This window comes from Littorina saxatilis, linkage group LG9 (genome assembly GCF_037325665.1).
Source record: "Littorina saxatilis isolate snail1 linkage group LG9, US_GU_Lsax_2.0, whole genome shotgun sequence".
NCBI lineage: Eukaryota > Metazoa > Mollusca > Gastropoda > Littorinimorpha > Littorinidae > Littorina > Littorina saxatilis.
Genome location: NC_090253.1, coordinates 59,254,383 through 59,280,963, shown reverse-complemented (window position 1 = coordinate 59,280,963; position 26,581 = coordinate 59,254,383). Strand labels below are relative to the sequence as shown.

General features: G+C 44.2%; 2 protein-coding genes across 4 annotated transcripts in view; one reads left to right on the top strand and one right to left on the bottom strand.

Annotated features, from left to right (window-relative positions):
- Nucleotides 1-25: 25 nt before the first annotated feature.
- LOC138976631 (ubiquinone/menaquinone biosynthesis C-methyltransferase UbiE-like) lies at nt 26-8,477 on the bottom strand. 2 transcript variants are annotated; one of them, XM_070349499.1, is made up of 7 exons: nt 8,291-8,477; nt 6,848-6,997; nt 6,089-6,394; nt 5,643-5,749; nt 5,288-5,376; nt 3,896-4,007; nt 26-1,259 (listed from the first exon to the last, which is right to left on the bottom strand). In XM_070349499.1, exons 1-7 carry the CDS (start codon nt 8,472-8,474, stop codon nt 1,152-1,154), a joined length of 1,056 nt encoding a protein of 351 aa, XP_070205600.1. In that variant the 5' UTR covers nt 8,475-8,477; the 3' UTR covers nt 26-1,151. The 2 variants fall into 2 exon arrangements, with proteins under 2 accessions (XP_070205600.1, XP_070205601.1); XM_070349500.1 differs by lacking the exons at nt 26-1,259; nt 3,896-4,007 and adding an exon at nt 4,014-4,181.
- A 231-nt stretch (nt 8,478-8,708) lies between these two features.
- Nucleotides 8,709-26,581, top strand: part of LOC138976627 (HEAT repeat-containing protein 6-like) — a 42,503-nt gene continuing 24,630 nt past the window's right edge. For both annotated transcript variants that reach the window (XM_070349495.1, XM_070349496.1), the window contains exons 1-13: nt 8,709-8,875; nt 9,605-9,712; nt 10,229-10,372; nt 12,256-12,371; nt 13,415-13,529; nt 13,917-14,009; nt 15,348-15,788; nt 16,180-16,302; nt 17,542-17,618; nt 18,843-18,972; nt 20,457-20,556; nt 21,753-21,929; nt 22,533-22,666. In XM_070349495.1, the coding sequence (XP_070205596.1) occupies nt 8,771-8,875; nt 9,605-9,712; nt 10,229-10,372; nt 12,256-12,371; nt 13,415-13,529; nt 13,917-14,009; nt 15,348-15,788; nt 16,180-16,302; nt 17,542-17,618; nt 18,843-18,972; nt 20,457-20,556; nt 21,753-21,929; nt 22,533-22,666 (1,863 nt within the window). In that variant the 5' untranslated portion in view covers nt 8,709-8,770. The remainder of the gene's footprint in view (nt 8,876-9,604; nt 9,713-10,228; nt 10,373-12,255; nt 12,372-13,414; nt 13,530-13,916; nt 14,010-15,347; nt 15,789-16,179; nt 16,303-17,541; nt 17,619-18,842; nt 18,973-20,456; nt 20,557-21,752; nt 21,930-22,532; nt 22,667-26,581) is intronic.

Sequence of the window (26,581 nt, the reverse complement as noted above, 5' to 3'; positions counted from 1 at the left end):
CCTCTCATTCTGAGCAACATCAGCAACAATTTTCATACAACTACATTTTAATTTAAAAAAACCCAATTATACTGGTCTTTATTATATTCACATGAGAGCAAGTTATTGACAAGACTCAAAATCAGAAAAATGATGACAATACATGATGCCTCTGTATCCATACAATCATCACAATCACCCATCATCGTTCATTCAACACAAGAACCTCTGCATGAATTTGATTTGACAAGAAATGTCCATAGTTGTCAAACAGTGGAATCCCCATTTTGGGAAGTACAAAAACACACCTGAAAAATAAACTGGGGGAGTCTCAAAAGGGAGGTAATTAAATTAATGCAGATTATTAACAGAAAATCTGAAAGAGCAAGGTCTTATAAAAATGGGGGAAGTGTTAAATGTAGGGGGTGGGGGGGGGGGGGGGGTAAAAGATGGGTTCCACTGTATAAACTTCAACATACAATTTTACATTAGAAATGATGACTGCTGTAAAGTGCTCACTCATCCTGGGTCATATAACTTTTGGACTGATTGCGGAGAGGCTTGTAAAATACTTGCCAACAGCTAAGTAAGATATACCAGACAAATAGCCAGTACTTCTTTTACAGCGGTCATTCCCTTGAAACAGATACATGGCAGTACTGATCTCAGTAGCATTAAGATGCGTTTATCTTCTAAAGGATCCTTAGGCAACACAGAAAAGTGTCCACATATGCACCAAAGTTGCTGGATTCACTAGTGGTATTTTTCTTTAAAAAACAAAAATAAAATCTATGACCAGTTTGACTGGAAGAGTTTCAGACTTGAAAGACACTTTTACATACACTGATAAATCATCTTGTATCTGAGATGTTTATTCCATAAGTCTGTTTAACTGTTAGCTTATAAATGCTTGCAATTTTTTAATGCTGTGTTTGCAGTATTATGCATCATCACCACTAAAATTACTCTTATCTTATCAAGATATTAAAGAAAGCCTGACTTGACTTTGGCAAACATCTCATCCGTGCATCACAGTAAAATGTCAGGTCCACCAGTAGACAAATCAGTACAGTTTTTTCTCCCAGCAATTGTCTGCACAGTTTCTCTTCAGTGTGCCTTTAATATGCTAAACACTCCATGTTGATGCAAGAATCCTCCAACCTGTATCGCGTTCATCTGCGAAGTTTAAACCCCGAGTGTATGGCTGCAATGCCAAATGTAAGGTTCTCGTACGTGACCATTCTCAGCCCACTGTCTCGAATCATGTCTGCAAACTCCTCCTGTTGGATGAAGAAACAGTACAGCATTTACAGCTATGAGCCAACCAATAAAAAGAATCATCACACTTACCAAAGTGTTAAACTCTCTTGCCCTATTAGATTCAGAAGAAAGTGTAACAACAACAAAAATGACAAGAACTGCAGCAGAGCTAAGTGCCTTAAAGAGAGACAGACAGGATGGGACAGTCAGAGAAAAAGGAGACAGGGTTTTTATATAAACCACCCTACTTGATTTTTTTGGTATCTGAGGATTGGGCTGAGCGTGCACTATCAATAATGCTAACTGAATGGCTCCCCCATGGCTCCCTAATGCTGCATGTCAATAAGAGGAATTCCTGCTTGCCATGATTCATCACACGTTTATTGGGCTGAGCTGTTTCTTGTTTCTTTGTTTGCCATGCAGACATTTCAGCAATCAATATTCATCATGTCAATTGCAGGGATGTCGTTAGGCGTCAGACATGGGACATAGACCGATTAAAAGGCTCAAATGTCCGATTCCAATAGCCGCATGGCAGTCAGATGTCCTATCGTTTTCAATTAAGCGCAGTCATTGTCCAATAAGAACTCCATTCCTTCAGGCAGCGCGTTATTTGGTAATTTTCCTTTCATGATAGCTAGAAATCTTCAAAAAGCGACTGATCGCTCTCGCGTACAGGTGCACTGAAGTTGTGCAGTGCAGATCTTGCGTTTTCCGAACCGTTTGCAGTATGAGCCGTTTGCATACACACGTCTACAGCACACTAAAGTTAGGAGTATGGGAGACAACTACAACTGACCAAGGCTTTAATGTGAACATGAACTGCAATTGAATGAATGGCCTGCGCTTAGAGAGGAAAACAGCAGACAAGGAAAGACAAGTGAGCCACAATATATACGAGATGTGTTTGGCAGACTTTGCAACAGGCATTTCAGCAATCAATTTGCACAGTACGTTTTGAGTTAACTTCTGCTTCAGTTCGTGTTCACATTGAAAGCTCATTGTTATACGATTGCATGCCATCTGTAGGAGAATACTGGTCTGCACACAGTACTATACACAATGATTGCATGCCATCTGTAGGAGAATACTGGTCTGCACACAGTACTATACACAATGATTGCATGCCATCTGTAGGAGAATACTGGTCTGCACACAGTACTATACACAATGATTGCATGCCATCTGTAGGAGAATACTGGTCTGCACACAGTACTATACACAATGATTGCATGCCATCTGTAGGAGAATACTGGTCTGCACACAGTACTATACACAATGATTGCATGCCATCTGTAGGAGAATACTGGTCTGCACACAGTACTATACACAATGATTGCATGCCATCTGTAGGAGAATACTGGTCTGCACACAGTACTATACACAATGATTGCATGCCATCTGTAGGAGAATACTGGTCTGCACACAGTACTAAACTGGAAATAGTTTACCTTTTGACTTACTGAATAACTGCAACTTCCTCTTTCATAACATGAAAATATCTTCAGTTGCATTTGTTTTTCAGGCATATAGCGCAAACCCCCTTTAAAACCTAAAACAAATCTAAGAAAATCAAGTTTTAAAAGTGGGAGTCTTAAATGGGTTTATAATTTAATCAATCAATCAATATGAGGCTTATATCGCGCGTATTCCGTGGGTACAGTTCTAAGCGCAGGGATTTTTTATTTAATTATTATTTTTATGCAATTTACATCGCGCACATATTCAAGGCGCAGGGATTTATTTATGCCGTGTGAGATGGAATTTTTTTTACACAATACATCACGCATTCACATCGGCCAGCAGATCGCAGCCATTTCGGCGCATATCCTACTTTTCACGGCCTGTTATTCCAAGTCACACGGGTATTTTGGTGGACATTTTTATCTATGCCTATACAATTTTGCCAGGAAAGACCCTTTTATCAATCGTGGGATCTTTAACGCGCACACCCCAATGTAGTGTACACGAAGGGACCTCGGTTTTTCGTCTCATCCGAAAGACTAGCACTTGAACCCACCACCTAGGTTAGGAAAGGGGGGAGAAAATTGCTAACGCCCTGACCCAGGGTCGAACTCGCAACCTCTCGCTTCCGAGCGCAAGTGCGTTACCACTCGGCCACTCAGTCCACAGAGCTTACAAAAAGAAAATCTGACGGAGGTCCTAAAAGGGGGGTTCCACTACACTAGCCAAGCCAATTCCATAAGACAGCTCAGCTGGAACTAAGATCTAAAAGTTCATAAGTCACCTGCACACTCTCCACGTCCAATAGCCTTTCTGGTGTGCATATATAGCTTTTGTGTGAGTACACATGCTGCAAATCGTACACTACATTGGGGTGTGCATGTTAAAGATCCCACGATTGACAAAAGGGTCTTTCCCGGCAAAAATGTATAGGCATAGATTAAAAAAAAATTTCCACCAAATACCCGTGTGACTTGGAATAATAGGCCGCGAAAAGTAAATATTCGCCGTAATGGCTTGAGATTTACTGGCTGATATGAATGCGTGATATATTGTGTAAAAAAATTCCATCTCACACGGCAGAAATTAATATGTAAAGTGCTTAGAGAACGTCAAGCGCTATATAAATCTCCCATATAAATATAAATAAATATTATCTTGATAAAAAAGTCAAGGGCAAAGTACTATATACCTGGTCAGGGAATTGTCGTATGCTCTCCACTAGGTACTGGTAGGACTTCCAGTCCCGGGCAATCACCTGTCCCATCACGGGTATCACGTTGAATGAGTAGGAGTCATACACGCTGAAACAAAGAGTCCACGGTTGACCATTTAGCTTTTATCATGTATCAAGCACTGGTATCACGTTGAATGAGTAAGAGTCATACACGCTGAAACAAAGAGTTGGCAGTTGACCATTTAGCTTCTATCATGTATCAAGCACTGGTATCACGTTGAATGAGTAGGAGTCATACACGCTGAAACAAAGAGTTGGCAGTTGACCATTTAACTTTTCCCATGTATCCAGCAGGTGACTCAATGGTTTCTGAAAATAAAGTGAACACATTTCTAAATCATCTTAGAAACATCACTCCTTTGTATCTGAAGGATTTTGTTATGTTTTCAAAGGATCCATATAAATCCCAGTACATAATAGCAAACGAACAAATCTTTGGATACTAGAAGAAAAAAAACCAGGATCAGAGTGAGCAAGAGTTTTGAGAGTACACGTCATTGTCAAAGGGAAGTAACACAGTACACACCCAAAGATAGAGAAATGACAAAGAGTACTTATGTAGACTATCTTTGCTCTTTAGACAACAAGTACTGAGCATTGGCAGGAGTGACAAGCTGTTTTATCATCCATAGATGCCTTTTTAATACATATACACATTTTTCAGGAAACATCATGTACCTCATAATGATTTACTAAGAAGGCAGGTTGCGCTAGAAACAAGCAACATTTGTATATTCATGGATACACTCCTACCTTGGTTTCTGTTCATACTTTATTGTCCCACTACTGAGAAATTCGGAACCCTTCCTGCCAGTGTCAAGCTAGAAGCAACCTAGGTGTGTGCGTTTTTAGGTGTAATTCGCCGACTGCACATCTGACAGAATGATCGAGGTCTTTGATGTGCCATGGTGGTGACACTGGGACATGGATGCCATCTCTGCCTCATCATATAAACTTTACCCGTATCTGTCTCAGCCTGGATTTGAACCTGTGACCCGAGAAACACAATGAAGTCTGGCCCTGTGCTTTACAAACTGAGCTACCAGACCCACACCACCTTGTCTGGGGCAAATAAGACTCACGTACCTGAAGTGCAAACCCCCATAAACAAAATTATTAATCATATTTTTCTCATTTCAAAAATGTGTATCAGTAAGTATAGATATGGTAGGCCTATTGATATAAATGTGATGTTAGGATATGAATTAGCGTTGAGATATTTCAGTATTGTGTAAATGTTAAAGGATGAATGATGATACGTTGTAGATGGATGCTTGATTTTTGATTAAAAGCCCCACAATGATGTGCTTGGCAAATTAAAAAAAAACAAAAAAAAGGACTGAGTACCTGCGCAGCAACGGGTTGGTGACCTGACTGAACTCCAGACACATGAAGCGACCGCCTGGCTTCAGCACCCTGTGAGCCTCGTTCAGTACCTGCAATCAGAGAGATTAATTACCCACATTATATTCTGTTCACTTACATTTTTGTTGATTTCTACCTTCAAAAGAACAATACCGTAAGTATTGTTAAAGGTTCCAAAATGAAACTTCAATATGATTTTAATTTAACAAAACATGTCCATCTTCTCTTTCCCTGGTTTCCATCCTTGCACCATTCACATTCAGTATGGATACAAATGACCAATAATCTCTGCTCATCAAAACCAAAGTACACAAATGTTGAGCTTAATTACTCTTACCTGTTGCACATTAGTACAGTTACGGATGCCAAAAGCTATGGTGTAGGCATCAAAAGAATTGTCTTCAAATTGAAGGTCCTCTGCATTGCCTTGCACCCAAGAAATACCTGGAATACAAGTACATCTCACATAATTCTCTTGTAAGCTAGAGGCAATCCACTTTGCAAAACAGACATGCATACACGCAGGCACACATCACACACTTGCACACACACTGAGTCAGTGAGTGATGCCCACAAACCCATCAAGTGATATATACACCCCCCACACACACACACCCACACCCACACATAAATACATATGCACACCTACACACACACACACTCACACATACATGTACACCCATACACACACACACATATATATGCACACCTACACACACACACCCACACACACACACACACGCACACACACACACAATTGCAATAGCCATCCCAGCACAGTACCTGAAGTGAAACCCAGTTTATCTGCTCTCTGCTTGCCGACGTCCAGCATGGCCTGGTTGATGTCACACACAGTCACATGAGTCGCAGCTCTGCTCCCTGGTCTCAGTCTGTCGCCTTCTTCGTCTGACGAGGAGGAGGAAGAGTCATCTACCTGGCTTTCTGCAGGATCCACAAACAGTCCCATTTCAACCTCTTTTGGCAGCTTGATGTCAAAGTCTTGTGTCAAAGGGTTTGGCATCTGGTTAAAAGTCGAAGGTCTGGATGATTCATTTCCTGCAAACTGCAGGAATCTGAAGGCAATGTCACCTAGAAAAAAAACACAGAAAAAACCAACAGAAATGTAATTTCAAAGACTTGTCTTATAATTTCAACAGCCAAATGCAACAGAAAATAATGAATTATAACCTTCGCCCGTCTGGGTTATCGACTACACATGGAAGTCATCGTAGGGCCGTGCGGACCCATGCTTTTCATTTCCTTCTTTGAGAAACATGGGTCCGCACAGCCTCACAATGTTTGTAGTCTAAATATGCCTCTTTTTTTGTTTTTAATTACTTCTCGATGAAATTTTTAATGTCTGTTTGTATGTGTGCTTAAACCTCTCTTATTTTACAACTGTGTAAATGTGTTCGTGTGTGTGTCCGCACATGACTATTGAGTATTCGTGCATGCATACTTTGATGATTTGTTTGTGGTTATTTTTTTCATTCTACTTTACTGTATGTGTGGAACAAGCAAAAAGAAAAGTGAACATAATACCAGTGCCACCAGCAACATCCACAAGCTTGGTGCCTGGTGCTGGAGACAGGCGTCGCATGAAAAGATCCTTCCACAGCCGATGAATTCCAACGCTCATCGTATCATTCATCAGGTCGTAACTGCCAGCAACATTCTCAAATACCTCATACACTGCACAGAAAAAAACATGAGAAACAATATGAGATCAGTATGAAGAAGCTGACAGTTTGGGACATTTAACCCTTGGGGTGGAGGTGGTGGTGGTGGTGAGGCTGTAGAGTGTGGTACTTGTACTTGTGCGACGTTGTAGGTTTATAGAAAACCTGTTCGCTGATCTTGGTATGAAAATAAGCTGCTGTGCGTGGGCTCTAGCATTGGTAGCTTGGGATGTATATATTCCTAGTAGAGTTCCAGTACGTGTCTAGTTTTGACTTGAAGGTGTTGACGGTGTCGACTGCTATGACATTGTCTGGCAGGCTATTCCAGTCAAGGACCACTCTCTCTGAGAAAAAAGTTCTTCGCACTCTTGTACAAGTTGCAAAGTTTTTGAAGAGTTTCTGACTGTTTCCTCTTGTGTCATGAGATGTACTTTGTGGTTTGGTCAACTTGGGCCTCTGGCTCTGGTAGACTCCCTTCAAGAATTTAAAAGTGTCTATCATGTCACCTCTTGATTGAACTCATTCCACTCTCTTGCACACATTATCAAAAAATAAGAGTTGTAGGTTATTGGAATGTTTAATTATTGACATAACAAAACGTTACATTTACAGTACGTCGACCCAGTGGTTTTTTAAGTAGACACACAGACAAATAATCATGTTACAAAAAATGAACTAAAAATCGTGAATGACTCTCACATAAACGTTTCAATAACCTACAATTTTTGTTTTGTTTTATTCTGAATTTTGTAGATTTCTCTTGAACACAGTTTTTCTAATTAGCCTCTGTGTAACTCCCCCCCCCTTTTTTTTTAAGCTATATTACCAAGCTATACACATGAAAACACCAAGGCAAGGCATCTCATTAGCTTCAGTGACTGAGAGAGTCTGTCTTGTTTGTCGACTGACTGACTGTCTGTCTGTCTGTCTCCCTCCCTCTCTCTCTCTCTCTCTCTCTCTCTCTCTCTCTCTCTCTCTCTCTCTCTCTCTCTCTCTCTTTCTCTCTCTCAGACAGAGAGAGAGAGAGGCTGTCATGTTTGATATATGCACCGGTTGTAACGGGTCAGTTGGCCTATACAATACACTTTCTGAGTTCTTTCTCTCTCTCTCTCTCTCTCTCTCTCTCTCTCTCTCTCTCTCTCTCTCTCTCTCTCTCTCACACACACACACACACACACACACACACACACACACACACATACACACCCACACACACATCATGACATCACATTACCCACAGACCAAAAATTCGTCTGCTACAGCAAACGTACACATGAAAACGTGACAATGTGTTGTTGACACCAACCCTTTTGCTCTTTTTCCTCCTCCGGAACCGATTGAAAACCGAAATGTGTTTCCCTTTGCTCCTTAGATTCATGGTTCTGTAGCCTTGAAGCCGAAAATGACCTTGCACACGCACAACAAACGCGTAAACGTGCCGGCAACGACGTGAAAAGGAGAGCAGAACGACTTGCCAAGGGCGCCGCCATGTTGGTAACGATGAGGGAGTAGCTATAGTTCTAAAGAAAATTCAGATAATTCAAAAGGGGTTTGTTTCGTGTTAAACATAAATCTTGCTTAACAAAAGACAGAAATACAATTTTGTATAACAGTTCAATACTTTTCTGGTTATAAAAATGTCTTCCTTCAGTGATAATTACATTGTTGTGCTAATGGAAAAAGTACGTTGTCGAATAACAAATGCCTCCCTTCTTGTTTGAAAATGGCTGCCTACAAGGCCACGAGAGATGCGACGGCATGTTTTGAACGTTGTCAAAAGAAACTGATGGTTTTTGTATTCAAAGAAGACGAGGCAACAAGAGCTAGCATCAATCTGCTTTTGGACGAGCTCATCGCGCTTGATTGTAATTCGTTGGTAATAAATAATGAGGTAGGTTTTTATTGCGTTATGACTATGACTGAGTCATCGTGGAATGTAACCCGAATTTGAATACTGTCGAGTTACAGTTCTATTATAACAGACTACAGTTTGAATAACGTTTTTGAATAGCTTACTTTGCCAAAAGCTGACATACAAGTATAATCAACAGCGATATTTTGCTCAGAGGAGCCATGCAGTTCATATAAGCACCGCACCCCCTGTTCAAAATCCACTCCCTTCCAGTTCCAGCCCCTGGAACCCTTCCCCTCCTCCCCAGATCACTCCCTCTCCATACCCAACCCCCTTTTCCATCCATCCCGAACCACAAGAAATCAGTAGTGTAGATATATTATTAGAAGTATTCTATCTCTCTTGCACCATCTCTCTTGCACCATGTTGGTCGTCCTGTTTTTGTGTTTGTAAATTGTAATGTTTCGTTGGGGCCCTATGCAGTTGGTGCGCTAGGTACTAGGGTAGCACTGGGTGGTATGCTAGCCCCACATCCCAGGGCCTGAAACTGAGCTCTAGATCTAGAGGGACCTAAAGCGCACTAACCAAGGAGGATAGTAATGCCCTGCACAGGGATTTCCTCAGTATGAAGTATGAAGAAAAAGGTACTGACGATGTCGTCTGTGACTGAAAATGGTAGAACTTAAATTAGTTCTGAAAACATTTATTTATGTCGTTGCATTCTGTTTATTTTATTTTACATTCACATTTTTGAATTTCATTTTTCAGCAGGGCAACAGTTTACTGAAGAGGCTGTGTAACCTAATACCTTCGAAGCATGAGAGGCTGGTTACCAAAGTGTGTCAAGTCATTCACAACTTCATCAAATACAGACTGGTGAGTGCTTTTGAATATATTATGAATTTAGATTTAAATGGCATTGTTCCAGGAAGGCTTACAAATTATGTGATCAGCTAATGAACCCCCCCCCCCCCCCCCCAAAAAAAAAAGAAAGAAACTTAAAGAAAAAAAAGCAGGCAAAACATAACCAATAGCACTAGCACTAGCAGACGGATATGTTTGATACAGTGTGCATATGGTGTTTTTTCCCATTAGTGTTCACAGCGCTTTGGTACAAAGTGCTGAAAAAAACATTTGTTTTCATTGTCTTCTCACCCAGACAGAGACTGAGAGAAACACACACACTTGCATTGGAGAATAGCTCCAATCAGCGAGCTCAAGACACTTTATTATCTCCCCTGGAAGATTGCAGTGTAAAAGTTGTTGAAGAATACTGAATGAAACTACCAACCTCTACAGCTGTCAAAGCAATCCAATATTTAAGCACCAGCTTGCATTGCACATCAATGTAAATTCTTTGAAAGACTGCATTACATGTGTGCTTTGTTTCAGGTCTCCCCTCTGTATGGCGACACCAGCCGACAGCTGGCCGACTTCCTGATCCAAGTGATGAGGGTGTGTGCTGACTGGGCGCTGGCTGACGTGCTCAAAGCCGCTGCTGTCCTCATGGAAGACAACTGGGAACCATTTCTACAGGTAGATTGTATTACTGCACTTGCTTACCTCAGCAGAGCATAGGCCATTGACGACGTTTCTCCATCTCTCTCGGCTCTGGGATGGGTTTTTTCGCCTCTGTCCAGCTGTTGCCCTGTCTCTTTAGCTCTGTAGATTCAGTGTCACAGCGCACACGGGTGACAGTTCAGTGGATTCCTGCTCACTGTGGCCTGGCTGGAAACGAGGAGGCGGACAAACTGGCCAAGTCTGGCAGCAGTTTGGAGCAAGAAAACCAGCCAGCCTCTTACAGGGAGGTCAAAACTTTGGTCAAACATCAGTACAGAACACTCTGGGAAGAACTACACAGCCACCCATCTGATGATCAGATGCCTCACCTACAATGTCAACAGCAGACCACCATATTCAGACTACGGACTGGTCACTGCCGACTGCGTGCCCACCTGCATCGCCTTGGGGTGTCGCACACACCTGACTGCTCATGTCAGACAGGCCCACAGACCCCAGAGCACATCCTGCAGTCCTGTCCCCTATACCAAGACGCACGGACACAGCACTGGCCGCATGGAGCTACTCTAGCGGAGAAACTCTGGGGCACCAAACAAGACCTGGACACGACCACAAGCTTCATTGTAACCCATATTGGACTGGAAATCTGAGGCCTGATCTAGGAACGCTGAAGAAGAAGTGTTAAAGTGAACAGTGTTCATTTGAATGCTTGTTATTCTCTCAGGTGCCAGGAGAATGGTTCCTTATAACTCTCACTCACCACATTACGCTACATGTGCTATGCGTTTAGAGCGCTTACTTCCCTTTATTTATCAGATCTCTCTAAACAGCGCTCTGGCACATTTGTTTAAGGCCAAAAAAAAAATAGTCTGTTTACGGTAACCCGACTGACCCTATTTTTTTCGCGCGACCCTAGACTTTTTTTTGGCATTTGGGGGAGAAAAAAAAATCTTTTGGTTTTTTTTGCAAAATAACGTAAAAATATGGGTTTTTGGAGAAGAAAAAAAAAATCCCGACCTACCGACCCTATTTTTTTGGCCTATGTTACCGTAAACAGACCTATTTTTGACTCACATGCGAAGCAAAAATGAGTCTATGTACTCACCCGAGTCGTCCGGACGTCCGTCCGTCCGGAAAACTTTAACGTTGGATATTTCTTGGACACTATTCAGTCTATCAGTACCAAATTTGGCAAGATGGTGTATGATGACAAGGCCCCAAAAAACATACATAGCATCTTGACCTTGCTTCAAGGTCAAGGTCGCAGGGGCCATAAATGTTGCCTAAAAAACAGCTATTTTTCACATTTTTCCCATTTTCTCTGAAGTTTTTGAGATTCAATACCTCACCTATATATGATATATAGGGCAAAGTAAGCCCCATATTTTGATACCAGTTTGGTTTACCTTGCTTCAAGGTCAAGGTCACAGGAGCTCTTCAAAGTTGGATTGTATACATATTTTGAAGTGACCTTGACCCTGAACTATGGAAGATAACTGTTTCAAACTTAAAAATTATGTGGGGCACATGTTATGCTTTCATCATGAGACACATTTGGTCACATATGATCAAGGTCAAGGTCACTTTGACCCTTATGAAATGTGACCAAAATAAGGTAGTGAACCACTAAAAGTGACCATATCTCATGGTAGAAAGAGCCAATAAGCACCATTGTACTTCCTATGTCTTGAATTAACAGCTTTGTGTTGCATGACCTTGGATGACCTTGACCTTGGGTCAAGGTCACATGTATTTTGGTAGGAAAAATGTGTAAAGCATGTGAGTCGTATGGGCTTTGCCCTTCTTGTTTTTTTTGGCCTAAGATCCTCACAGTAGTTTGGGGTTTGTGCAGTTATAAGAAAATGTTTGTTATTTTTTGATGTGCTGTTTTGTTTCAGTACCAAGATGTTCTAGTGGGAGAGTCGGGCATTCTGGCCAGCATCGTCAACACGCCGACACCTGACGTGGGGAACCTGGGGGATGCAGCACACTGCTTGAGGTGTCTGGCAATGAGGTTTGTGCACTACATGGGTTGGACATCTGGAAATGAAAGTTGATAGAGTTAAGTTGGACGCTGAAGAATTGAGACTTAAGCCTAGGTCTGTAACTGAGACAATGACAAAAGGTGACGTTTTCATGTCAGTATGTCCCAAATGACATCACCAGTACATTTTTCATTCTGTCTAATCTGTTTTCGTTCTATTTTTTCTAATAACATGCGTTAACAATTGATTGCCAACTGGAATGGAAGAGCACAAAAATTGTAACTTGATATGTAGTTTCTCTAGAGGGAAAAACATCTTCCACTTTCATGTCAGTGTGTCCCATGCAACATACATTTGCCAAACAGCTATGTGTAAGTAGATTATTTGTTAGTGGTGTAGAAAATACTGATCAACAATCAAAGTCAGTTTTCACATTCATTTTCTACCTATTTCTTATTTGTTTATTCTTTTGGCAATGGTGAAATGTCAGCAATCGTGTGTCATTCGGGACAGTAGACATGACACCTGACCTTTTGTCACTGTCTCAACTGTGAAGAAAGGTTTGTACACTACATGGGTAGCGACATCTGGAAATGAAAGTTGATAGAGTTAAGTTGGACGCTGAAGAATTGAGACTTAAGCCTAGGTCTGTAACTGTGAAGAAAGGTTTAGTTCACAAAGTGTGCCTTCAATTAGACATGACTGACTGCAGCATAAAAAGAATATGATCATGTCCAAAGAAAACATAGATCTACAAATAATGCATAAAACAGGCAAATGAGGAATAACAGTGTACATTTTATAATGATGAATTGGCAGTAATCCATGGGTTTCGCATGACAACATCAAACCGGAGTCCATTATTATGATGGCTGTTTTCTTTCCCATTCAAAAGTGACAACCTCTTGAGCTATGGTGCACTGTAATGTCTAGTATGGATGAAAACAGTGAATTGACGCTTACACAGTTGAAGTTGGAAAATGAAAGTTGAATTGTTTCTTCTTTGGTTTCAATACTTTCATTAATTTACTCCACAAATGTTAGAAAGTTGGTATCTGTTTTTGACTGGCAGGACAACAGATAAAGAGGGGTTGAGCCGCGCCAATGCTGCCACATGTTTTACAACGCTGGTGAACCTGCTTCACACTGTTCCGTCCTTAGAGCTGTATCACAGTCTGCAGTGTAGGGTGAGTGATGTTTGGCTGTCATTGCCATCTGATCTCTCTCTCTCTCTCTCTCTCTCTCTCTCTCTCTCTCTTTCTCTCTCTCTCTCTTTCTCTCTCCCTCGCTCTCTCTCTCTCTCTCTCTCTCTCTCTCTCTCTCTCTCTCTTTCTCTTTCTCTTTCTCTCTCTCTCTCACGCAGACACCCAAGCACACACTAGACGAGAATGCAAAATTGAAGAAGTCAAAAGTTGTGCAAATTAACAATATTACTTCAAACAATGACATAAAAATATTGTCCTTCTCATTTACTGATTTGTGTTAAATTAGTTTCGGTTGGATTGTTTGCAGTGACAATAACTTTGTCATTGTTTGATGTTGTTTGAATTAAAAGTGACCTCTGACCCTTGCAGGTGGTGGTGGACGCACTGCTGGGGGTCAACAGTCTGGTCAGCGCCAAGGTGGACGTGGAGTCGCATCTCGGACAGTTGCTGGCCGCCGTCAAGGTCAGGGTCACATGGAAACCTTTGAAGCAACGGACGTAGTAGCCTCGTGGATAAGACGTCAGCCTCCCAAGCGGAAGGTCGTGGGTTCCAATCCTGGTTGCGTCTGTTGGATTATGGTGGAGATTTTTTTGTTCTTCCAAGTCAACTTATGTGCAGACCTGCTAGTGACTTATCCCCCTCCGTGTGCACGGAAAAGAAACTGTAATTCATGTCAAAGTTCGGTGGGTTATAAAAACACAAAAATATCAAGTATGCATCTCCCCAAAGCAGCGTATGGTTGCCTAATTCGCGGCGTAAAAACGGTCATACATGTAAAAGCCTTGGGAGTTTCAGCCCATGTAAATGAAGAAGAAGAAACCTTTGAATTAAAAGTACCTTCCTGCCCGCGTGACATTTTACATAGATCAAGATCGTCATTGTTCTCAGAGATGGCACTAGCATGAGACGAGTATTTGTTCAGTAGTTATCGTATAATTATCAATCAATCAATATGAGGCTTACATCGCGCGTATTCCGTGGGTACAGTTCTAAGCGCAGGGATTTATTTATTTTTTATTTTTTTATTTTATGCGATTTATTTATGCCGTGTGAGATGGAATTTTTTTACACAATACATCACGCATTCACATCGGCCAGCAGATCGCAGCCATTTCGGCGCATATCCTACTTTTCACGGCCTATTATTCCAAGTCACACGGGTATTTTGGTGGACATTTTTATCTATGCCTATACAATTTTGCCAGGAAAGACCCTTTTGTCAATCGTGGGATCTTTAACGTGCACACCCCAATGTAGTGTACACGAAGGGACCTCGGTTTTTCGTCTCATCCGAAAGACTAGCACTTGAACCCACCACCTAGGTTAGGAAAGGGGAGAGAAAATTGCTAACGCCCTGACCCAGGGTCGAACTCGCAACCTCTCGCTTCCGAGCGCAAGTGCGTTACCACTCGGCCACCCAGTCCCTTAATTATATATATGTGAATATCCCTTTGCCTGTCTGTTAACTGTTTATCACAGGAGGACCCGTAACTTGATTACTACATTGAGCAAAACAATAAGAAAACACAACAGCAACCAGTGTAGGTAAATTCTTCAGCAAATTTTCCACAGACAGTCGCTGACTCCACCAGGGTGGTAGGATACTACACTGAGCTTCTAGATACATACAAATATGCAAAAGTGCGTTAAATGGGTCCGGTTTCTTATCTTTCAAGATGCAAAAGAATCCAGCCAGATGGCGTCTTTTTTTGATTGTTGATCCGTAAAATTTGGAATAATTCTTGTATTTTACTTCTAGCATACTCCTAAATGTGTTTCTGTTGTTTGATTTTTTTTCAGGGTTATATGTTCCACGGGCTTGGGCAGCCCATCAACATACCCCAGCAGCTCTTTCCCACCATCGCGTTAGGTTACCAGTCCAAGTCACCCCACAACTCCAGCCCTGCGTCAGCTAAACCAGCCAAAAACGACCAGTCAACTCCAACAACCACAAAATCCAAGAACAAAAAAACTCGCAAGAAAAAATCCGGGGCGAGCGAAGAGACTGTAAGCTTTGACAGCATGAGTCTGGGTGATGGTGCCGACGAAAAAGACGGAAAGGGGGTGATGGGAAATTTAGCGACAGGAATAGATTCCCTGTCCCTTCAGCCAGCCTGGGTGAGGTTTACCAGTTCTGATTCAGAGATTTCTGACGCGGACACAAGCCAGGGAGCGAAGAGTCACGCTCACAGCACCAAAGTCAGAATTGCTGCCCTCAGCTGTCTAGCTGCTATCTCTAAGGTAGGGTATAGTGTTGTTTGTGTTCTGTGTATTGTCTTCATTATTCAGTTCAGTTCAATACAATTTATTATCTCAATGTAGTACATACAGACATTTCTTTATGCTCGTTATTCAGAAAGATTATGTCACGTATCAAAAATCACAGCTTAGAGCTCAGAACTCTCACTCCACACATCTTATCACTCACTTAAAAATAAAAAATCAATTATCATAAGAATCATAAATTTCGACCATGCAACACTCCAAGACATGCTAATAAACTCCCTCCACACACACAGAAATCAACAAAAGACATACATAAAAATCCATACGCTTACATCCACACACACAACCATTGAACTACATTGAGTTCACAACCAATGGATGGCACTGTGTTTTCTCTCCTTTGTAGCTGGTGGACAAGCGAGCAATGTTTGGTTACTGGGCGTTCTTCATCCCTGACTCAGCAGGGGCAGGCAACTCTCCTCAGGTGCAGACTCTCTTCACCTCCATCTTGAAAGACCCATCGCCAAAGGTAGGTATTTTGTTTTTCTTTACCTTAAAGGTACTGTCCTTGTGTAGTTTTATGCTCACCAACACATTTTCGTTTCGGCTTTTATTTATATATTTATTTATATGGGAGATTTATATAGCGCTTGACGTTCTCTAAGCGCTTTACATATTAATTTCTGCTGTGTGAGATGGAATTTTTTTTACACAATATATCACGCATTCACATCGGCCAGTAAATCTCAAGCTATTACAGCGAATATTTCACGGCCTATTAGGCCTATTCCAAGTCACACGGGTATTTGATGGACATTTTTTTTATCTATGCCTATACATTTTTGCCAGGAAAGACCCTTTTGTCAATCGTGGGATCTTTAACGTGCACACCCCAATGTAGTGTACACATAAGGTAAGAGCAGCCTTCTACTTAAAGCCATACCAAAAATCAAGCTGCAGAGTGGGATGTTTTTGTTGAATGAATTTGGTAAGGGACACCCATGTCAATCTACTCAATTTATTCAGCAAGAAATCCCTCTCTGCACAGAATGCAGCCACAGCAACGGTTTTCGGTGTGTGTCCAAATAAAAGGATGCTCTTTTTTCTTGTACTTCTTCTTCTTCTTCAGCGTGCCAGAATTGTCTGGTTACGTGTGAGCTTGTTTGCCCATTTGGGTTCCCCACACTAAGCTCTGAGAGCATAGTCAGCTCACTCGGCTTTCGTTGAGTAGGCATGCTGGGTATTTTCGTGTTTCCATAACCCACCGAACTCCGACATGGATTACAGGATCTTTTCCATGCGCACTTGGTCTTGTGCTTGCGTGTGCACACGAAGGGGGTTAAGTCACTAGCAGGTCTGCACATAAGTTAACCTGGGAGATCGGAAAAATCTCCACTCTTAACTCCACCAGGCGGCAGACAGATCTGTGGTGGTCTGATGGGTGGCCTACACGAGAAAGACAGCACCTTTAAGTTCAAATTCGATCATTTATATTAAAGAAGGAGTTTCAGGCCTGGGAATGATACGCCTTTCGTCGTAAATACGACATACTCCTTTTCTAATTGTGTAAGAAAAGAGCCTCCGTGTGCCCTTAAAAATGCTCAAAACGCAAAATTTTCCTGTCAGTACTCCCAAACCATTTTTACTCATTCCCAGGCCTGAGTTTGGAATGACTGTAGAGCGGGGTTTATACATATCGATGTTCTAATTGCTACGATGATGCAATGTTTTCTGGGGTGTCTGCTAAACAACACAAGCTGTGTTTCAGTGTCGTATGGGAGCTCTTGTATCGCTGACAGCCATGTTGGATGGAACCAAACAATTCCTGGCTGCTGCAGAGGAAAGGTGAGACGGTTGTCCCATAAAATGCACACACAGTTCAGACAAACAGATGCAAACTATTTGAAGGAGAAGTACGATTGACAAGGTACAACTACAAGGTCTGAGGAAAATGTTGCTTATTTCCAGCAAATGTAAGGTTTCAAAAAAGAAAAGCAGTAACAACATTTTTCCTGGATATGTCAATAATCAAAAGTAAAAAAGCTTACAGAATGTCAAACAAAGTTCCACCATCATCATCATCATCATCATCATCATCATCATCATCATCATCATCAGCAGCAGCAGCAGCAGCAGCAGCAGCAGCAGCAGCAGCACCATTATCATCATCATCACCATCATCATCAGCAGCAGCAGCAGCAGCACCATTATCATCTTTTCTGCACTAACGATTGCATGATTGTTTGAGAACGATTTTCAACTGACAAAAACTGTTCATTTTTGAGTCACTTGAGAAAAAGTGACTCTATGTAATCGGTCAGTGTTAGTCTGTCCGGCCGGCCGTCTGGCCGGCCATCCGGCCGGCCGTCCGTAGACACCACCTTAACGTTGGACTTTTCTCGGAAACTATCAAAGCGATCGGGCTCATATTTTGTTTAGTCGTGACCTCCAATGACCTCTACACTTTAACGATGGTTTCGTTGACCTTTGACCTTTTTCAAGGTCACAGGTCAGCGTCAAAGGAAAAATTTGACATTTTATATCTTTGACAAAGTTCATCGGATGTGATTGAAACTTTGTAGGATTATTCTTTACATCAAAGTATTTACATCTGTAGCCTTTTACGAACGTTATCAGAAAAACAAGGGAGATAACTAGCCTTTTCTGTTCGGCAACACACAACTTAACGTTGGGCTTTTCTCGGAAACTATAAAAGTGACCGGGCTCAAATTTTATGTGAACGTGACTCATTGTGTTGTGAATAGCAATTTCTTCCTGTCCATCTGATGCCTCATATAATATTCAGAACTGCGAAAGTGACTCGATCGAGCGTTTGCTCTTCTTGTTTTCTGTCTTCATGATTTTGATTTTTGCTTATGGCAGCTAAAACTGTGTTTGTTTGTGCGAGTGTTTAGACTGTATGTTCACAAAGATTATGACACAAATGCTGAAGTATGCAGTATAGTGTGTGTGAGTATCTTGACTCTATGATTGTGGCTGCCCAACAGATGAAGACAAAGATTGTGACACACATGCTAAAGTATAGTGTATAGTGTGTTTGTGTGGCAGCTCCAAGGTACAGACAGCCTTCACCCCTCTGTCCACCCTGCTGGGAGCCATGATCCGAGAGCTGCACCGCGCTTTGCTGCAGGCCCTGGTGGTGGAAAACTACAACCTGACTCTCACACAGCTCATTAAGGTAGGTTCTAGAGAGAGAGAGAGAGAGAGAGAAAGAGAGAGAGAGAGAGAGAGAGGGAGAGGGAGAGAGAGAGAGAGAGAGAGAGAGAGTTATGGGAGATAGAGATATGAGAGTTCTGGTGCTATGGTTAGAGAGCTGCACCATGCTTTACTGGGGGCCTGGTAGCTCAGTTGGTAGAGCACTGGACTTGTGATCGGAAGGTCGCAGGATCGAATTCGGGCCGGGACGGACACGGGTCAACTTTATGTGCAGACCCAGAGACGGAAGCCATGTCCCACCCCCGTGTCATCACAATGGCACGTAAAAGACCTTGGTCATTCTGCCATAAGTGCAGGTGGCTGAATACACCTAAACACGCAGACACCTGGGTAGCGCGACTCCGTTGCTGCTAGCTTTCCACTGGGAGGAAGCGACCCGAATTTCCCAGCGATGGGACAATAAAGTAATGAAAATGAAAATGAGGCTTTGGTGATGGAGAACTACAACCTGACTCTAACAAGTAGCATAGCTTATTAAGGTCACTATGTGTCGTTGTATGTCAGTCTGCCTGTCTTTATTTGTCTACATATCTGTCTACTTCTATGCTCTCTCTCTCTCTCTCTCTCTCTCTCTCTCTCTCTCTCTCTCTCTCTCTCTCTCTCTCTCTCTCTTTCTCTCTCTCTCATTCTCTCTCTCATTCTCTCTCTCATTCTCTCTCTTTCTCTACTTTCTCTCTCTCTCTCTCTTTCACCGGCACGGTTGGCCTAGTGGTAAGGCGTCCGCCCCGTGATCGGGAGGTCGTGGGTTCGAACCCCGGCCGGGTCATACCTAAGACTTTAAAATTGGCAATCTAGTGGCTGCTCCGCCTGGCGTCTGGCATTATGGGGTTAGTGCTCGGACTGGTTGGTCCGGTGTCAGAATAATGTGACTGGGTGAGACATGAAGCCTGTGCTGCGACTTCTGTCTTGTGTGTGGCGCACGTTATATGTCAAAGCAGCACCGCCCTGATATGGCCCTTCGTGGTCGGCTGGGCGTTAAGCAAACATACAAACAAATCTCTCTCTTTCTCTGGTCTGTCTGCCTGTATATCTGCTTGCCTGTCTAGCTGTCTGTCTGTTTGACCAAACCTGTTGCGTTTGTTTTGTCATTTGTTGAGACTTATGTACTGTTTAATACCAGTGGATTATTCGCCGTTTCAGGACTGTTCCTGACATTAAATTACACAAGCATTGCAGGGGAAACATTCTATGAACAACTCTCTGTCCGAATTTACTAACTGAATTTATTCTCCACTTTGTGATCTTTGCAAAAATGTGTCTGGTGTTTTAACGTTGATGTTACCGTGTCTGGTCACATTGGTTGTTAACATGCCATACCGCCTTCTGCAGCCAGGGCATCCACTGTGTCTGATTGTACTCTGCTGCTCATGATCTTCGTGTTCATGTAATGGTGTAACGTGTGGAATGCAAGGTTTGCTTACAGTGTGTGTTGTGTTATTGTTACAGTGCCTGGCGACACTGGTTGTCAACGTGCCGTACCATCGTCTGCAGCCAGGACTGCTGTCCAGAGTCGTCAAACAGATACGGCACTTCCTCTCTCATAAAGGTATACTTAGCGTCTATTTAATTTGCTGGCAGTTGCCCGCTTGCAACTTAGCTTCCAGGTTTATTCAGTTTTAAGACGAACTGAAGTCAAACTCTGTTACTCTTAATCAACCTGCAAAGATCCCACTGGGTTTTGTTGTACAGTCGAACCCACCCCTAAGACCCCGACCCTCCCATTTTATTCTTGACTGGACATAGTTTTTCAATCAAGAGTGTGGTTGTACAACTAAAAGTAAACTTGCAAATACAGTGGTGCCTCTATGTAACGACTTTGAAAATGTTAGTCAAATTGGGTCGTTATATGGAGGGAACGTAATATGGAGGATCACACTCACAGGCACTTGCAACCAGTCAAACAAAAAAGAGAACAGCCAGTCTATATCTGTGGAAAATAAGTGTCAGTATATTCCACACACACACATCAGTCATTACAATTTCTCAGAAACAGATAGCTCTAGTTACTAATAAAACATTTCTGTAGGCATAAAACAAGAAGATAAGACAATGTGAGCTGTCACTGGATCACTAAAGAATGGCAACGGTTCATCCGCACCGCAGGGGTTCATCAGCACCAAAAGGTCACGTGATTTACCTCGACCTTGCACTAAAAACAATGTCGGCTTTGGGGTGATGTGTGGATTACTTTCATGGCGTTTCTGTAACTTTGCGTGAATATAAGGTAGGCGTTCCTACAACGTACCGATCTTTATCTTGTCAAACGAAAGTAATGACCTGAGATAGAAATGAAAAACCGTTGCTTCAGCCGTTTGCGTGCCGAAGTAATGTTGTACACAGACTGACATGGCTTCACTGCCTTCAGCATGTTTTTGCGTCGTTTTGCGTACGGACTCGACTGGAGATATTAGTTTAAAGTAAACCAAACTCGTGATAATTTGGGGAAAAGTCGTTATAAGTCCACTTATGGACGGTCGTATGGCGTACCAGAGAGGGGGACGTAATATGGAGGTGAGAAATACTAAGACAAAGAAGGAGAAAAAATCCGTCGGAGAAAAGTCGGTCGTATTATTGGGGGACCCGTAAAAGAGAGGGGTGGTAAAGGGAGGTACCACTGTATAACCAATCAAAATGTCTGTTTGTAACTTCGATCTTGTCATAAGGTCTCCTCTTCACTTTGCTATGATTTTGGGAAGCTGAATCGCTTGTCAGCCATTAAGTGTGACATGCTTTTCACTGCAGACTCCAACGTACGAGTGGCGTGCCTGACGTGTCTGGGGGCACTGGCCAGCCACCAGCCCCCTCTGATGGAAGTGTTCCACATCGTGCAGTCCCCCACCCCTCCCGTCGGCATGACAACCGCTGCCACACTCAACAGGGGGGTCGCAGCTATGACACCTGCATCGCTCAGTGACTCAGGTAAATGTTTCAGACTTGGTTCTTATCTGGTGCTTTTAGACAGTGTCTTGAATCAGCAGACCTGCTGCTGTTTGGTTTTACAAAATGAGATGGTCCAAAGAAAATGTGTACTTATTTTATGATGTGCACTCAAAACAAAATGTTTTATCGGAGAACACAAGGCAGAGATCTTCTTAGACTTGTGTTCTTCAATAAAGCATTTTGTTTTGAGAGCACATCATAAGTTCAATCCGCTATAGTTGAAACCAAAGTCACTTTTTGCTTTAACGTCACTGAACCCTCTTCGTTTCTTGCGGAGCATAGTGCCCCCACAGTTATCCTCCACTTCATTCGGCTGTTCTTTGGGCCTCCTCCCTGGTGTGAGCAGTGGCTTTCATCCTGTAAAGCAGACTTCGCCTCCAGGCTTGCTTTGGGCATCTGTCCTTTTGTTGATGTTGCTGATTTACCAGGGCCCTATACTAACTTATATTACCAAAATATTCACTGATTTGTGGAAGAGAAAATGAAAAATTTCTTAATTACGAACGAATATGAACAAAGTATTCACTGATTTGTGAAATAGAATTTTTTTTAAAAAGAATGTTGATTTTCACACCAACACAGGTATAGACACGCAGAGCACCTCTTCCCCGGGCAGCTGCAACCCCATCACCGACCCGTCCCTAGAGTCCTCTGGACAAGGCACACCCACCCTTGGTACATCGCCCGGCATACACACACCTGTCTTCACTGACCAGGTAAATATGGGTACATGGCCCGGCATACACACACCTGTCTTCACTGACCAGGTAAACATGGCTACATCACCTGGCATACACACACCTGTCTTCACTGTCTAGGTAAACATGGGTACATCGCCTGGCATACACACACCTGTCTTCACTGACCAGGTAAACATGGGTTAAATTACATATTATTACCCAACTCACATATAGCAATTAACTCTAGTTCAGTGCTGGTAACGCTGTACGCGTTCCCCTTGGTAACAAGGGAGACCACCCTAAAAAAGAGTGATCCATCCCATAATATCAGACCGATGTCCGGTCCAACATCCGTATGCGTGCGCATACGCCGCCATTTGTATCATTCTCTCTCAGCGGTTCAACTGGGAAGGACGCTTCTGATGTACGCTCCTGCTGTTTGCAGTTTTTCGCCTTAGTCCTTGGCTTTGGCATCTCCCCTTGGTCGTCGCCTATCTGTTCACCTTTACCTAGCTGTGTGGTGAGATCTTTCCGTTTTGTTACAACTTTAGCGACGTTTTCGTCGCTCGTTTTGTACTTGTGAAATTTTTCTGAAATTGTTTTCTTTGAAATTTTTTCGTGAGTTATTTTTGCTATGGCGGAGGCTGCGCTTGTTGATAGCGTGAAAAGGAAGCCGAGTTCGAGGCAGGTGCCTGACGATTCGCCTCCTAAACGTAGCTCGAGGAGAGAGAAGGGCGCAGGAAAATCCGCGTCTGTTTCTTCTGATTCAACTTCTGTTAAATCTCCCGTGTTAGCAGACGTCAGTTTAACTTCCGGTCAGGCTTGTTTACGTTCTGGCAAGAGTGGTGTTTCGGGCAAAGCTTCTTCTTCTTCTGCTTCTGCTTCTGCTTCAACTTCAGATGGCTGCCCTGGGTTAGCGCCAACTGAAGTTGCGTCTTTATTGTTGACTTTGAGCGCTCAAGTTTCGACACTTGCGTCGGAATTATCTTCCACTAGGGAGGAATTACGAGCGCTTCCGTCTGGTGTTTCTGATGTTCTCTCCTTAGCACAGGTACGGCAGTCTCCTGCAGTTCCGGCTTCGACTTCCGCTCAGCCTTCGGCGACTGTGACTCGGGCGGATGTCCATGCTTCGCAGGATGGGGGTACCAAGTTGGTGTCTCTCCTGAATGTGACACCAGTACAAGGTATGTCTACACCGCTTGCCGGTGTGCGAGCTCAGGGGGCTCTCTCGTGCGTTGGAGGCCGTGAGAGTTCTTATGAGCAGCGAAAGGACGAGCGCCTCCGTACGTCTCTTTATGAGAATATCGGGGACCGTTTTAGTCCTCTTCCGCCCAGGGGGCAGGAAGTGGTCGGTTCTGCCGACGATAAACTGTCTGATGTTCTGCCTCCTGGCTCCGAGCTTGATCTCGAGTCGGAGGGTAGGGCGGAAGACGGGGATGCCTCAGTGGTAGAGGATTCCCAACTGAATTTGCCCGTGAAGCTGTCAGCCGCAGTGGCGCTGGCGGCGGAAACGGCGTTCAGATACTTTCCGGAAGGGGTGGTGAAGGACAGGGCTCAGCTTCACCCACCTCGGTCTGCTTTTGACGATTTCCGGAGTGCACAGGAGCAACGGCCTCGCTTCCGCTTCCGGGAATCGTCAACTATTGCCTATGAAATGGCGAACGTCTTGTGTGGTAAACGCAAACCGGCGGTGCCGTTGTTGGTTCAGCACGGCGATGCTCCGGAAGACGTTGTCTCTTGGCTGGCTCAACCTGGGGCTCGAGCAGCTTCCGGTGTTCCGAAGTTCAAGCTCAACCCTTATCCTGTGAGCCTGATTGACACTTTTGCTCTGCCGTCAGGGGCACTTCCGGTGACGCCGGAACTTGCTGCTTTGAGAGAAGATGGGTACAATAGGGATAGAGTGGTCCCATGTACTGACGGTTCTCTCTCAGCCTTGGAGGAAGTCGGCAGGTCTTTGCTGGAGCTCACGTCCTTGTCGGAGTCTCTGCAAAGGTCTTTGTCGAGATCGATTGCCACATCTCTTGATCCTTTTGAATTTCGGTTCGATGCGTCGCCAACAGATGTTTCGACACTGCTGGCTACTCTGGGCAAGGTGACTAGAGAACAGGTTGCCTTGTCTGCCCGGCTGTATACTCACGCAGTGCTTTCAAGGAGATCAGCCTTCTTGACGGGGTCCAGATTTCGGGACACCGCGACTGTGGAGAGGCTGAAGGTCTCCCCTTTTGCTGAGGGGTCTCTCTTAGGGCAGGCGTCTTTCGATGCACTCCAGAAAGAGACGCAGGACGCGCGGGATGTAGCGATCGCGCGTCTGGCTTCACAGGGCTTCCAGAAGCCTCAGGGCAAGTCTCAGACTCAGGCGTTTTCTTCTGCTAAGCCTCAGACGTCTTCGTCAGGTGGTGGGAAGGCCCAGAAGCAGTCATTCTCCTCCAGGGGTAGGGGGCGTGGAGCTCCATACCCTAAGAGGGGTCAGTCTTTCGGGGGTTCCAGGGGGTCGGGGCGTAAGCCTCACCCCCAATGAAACTTCCCCGAACAACACATCCCTGTGGCCCCCGCGCTGGTTGTAGCGGGCGGCCCGTCCAGGGCCCTTTCTTCCTGGCTGCAACTGGTGGCCAGCAAGTGGGTCACGGGGATAGTGTGTTCGGGGTTCCGGCTTCTCTGGTCAGGGCAGAAGGCTCCCCTGGTCAGGATAATCCCGCCCTGCAGGGCGCCAAAGGATTTGGTGGCACGGAACGCGGTCGAGGAGGAGGTCTCGGCTCTGCTGCTCAAGGGAGCTATAGAGGAGGTCTTGGACGCGCGGTCCCCGGGGTTTTACGGCAGACTTTTCGTAGTGCCGAAAGCCTCGGGGGCGTGGAGGCCGGTGTTAGATCTTTCTCCTTTGAACAAGTTTCTGAGAGTAATCAAATTTACCATGGAAACTCCAACTTCGGTTCGGGAGGCCTTACGGCCGGGAGATTGGGCAACGTCGATCGATCTTACAGACGCTTACTTTCACGTCCTCATACATGTCGCGGACAGGAAGTGGCTTCGCTTCCCTTGGGGCGGCAAAGCTTACCAGTTCAGGGCTCTGCCGTTCGGCCTGTCTTTAGCTCCGTGGATTTTCACGATTGTGGTCAGGCAGCTTTGCGCTCTTGTGAGACAGGAAGGCATCCGTCTCAGAGCATACCTGGACGATTGGTTAATCCTTCACCAGAACAGGGGGCTTTGCGAGGCTCATACGCACAGGGTGCTGAGCCGGCCGGCACAGCTGGGTTTCTCTGTCAACCTGACAAAATCCGAGTTGGAACCATCCCAGACGTTTACTTACCTGGGCATGGAATTCGACACACTTCGGTGGTCTGTCCGTCCGTCTCAAAGGCGGATCGACAAGCTTCAGGGTCTGATTCGGTCTCTCTACGGAGAGAATCACGCCAGTGCAAGGGTTCTGACTTCGGTTCTGGGTCAGATGGAATCCATGGCTTCCCTCATTCCGTTGGGCAGGGTTCACAAAAGGCCTTTTCAGGCCTCCCTGCAGTCAAGGTGGGATCAGACATCCCAGGACTGGAGTGTTCCGATCGCTCTGGGAACTTGGTTTCAGCAGACCACAGGTGTTTGGCTTCTTCCGGATTTGTTCCGGGGTGTTCCCATTGTTCGTCCACCGCCGGAGAGAGAGTTGTTTACGGACGCATCTCTGACGGGGTGGGGTGCTCATCTGGACGAGCACATGGTTTCGGGAGTTTGGGATTGCTCTCAGGCCTCCCTACATATCAATGTACTGGAGTTGGAGGCCGTTTCCCTGGCGCTTCTAGCGTTCAAGCCTTTCCTGGAGGGCAGTCATGTACGTCTTCACACCGACAACATGTCCGTGGCGTCGTATGTGAACAAGCAGGGGGGGACTCGGTCTCACAGTCTTTCCGACATTGCATGTCGCATTCTCAAGTGGTGTCACGCCCAGCACATTCTGTTGTCAGCAGT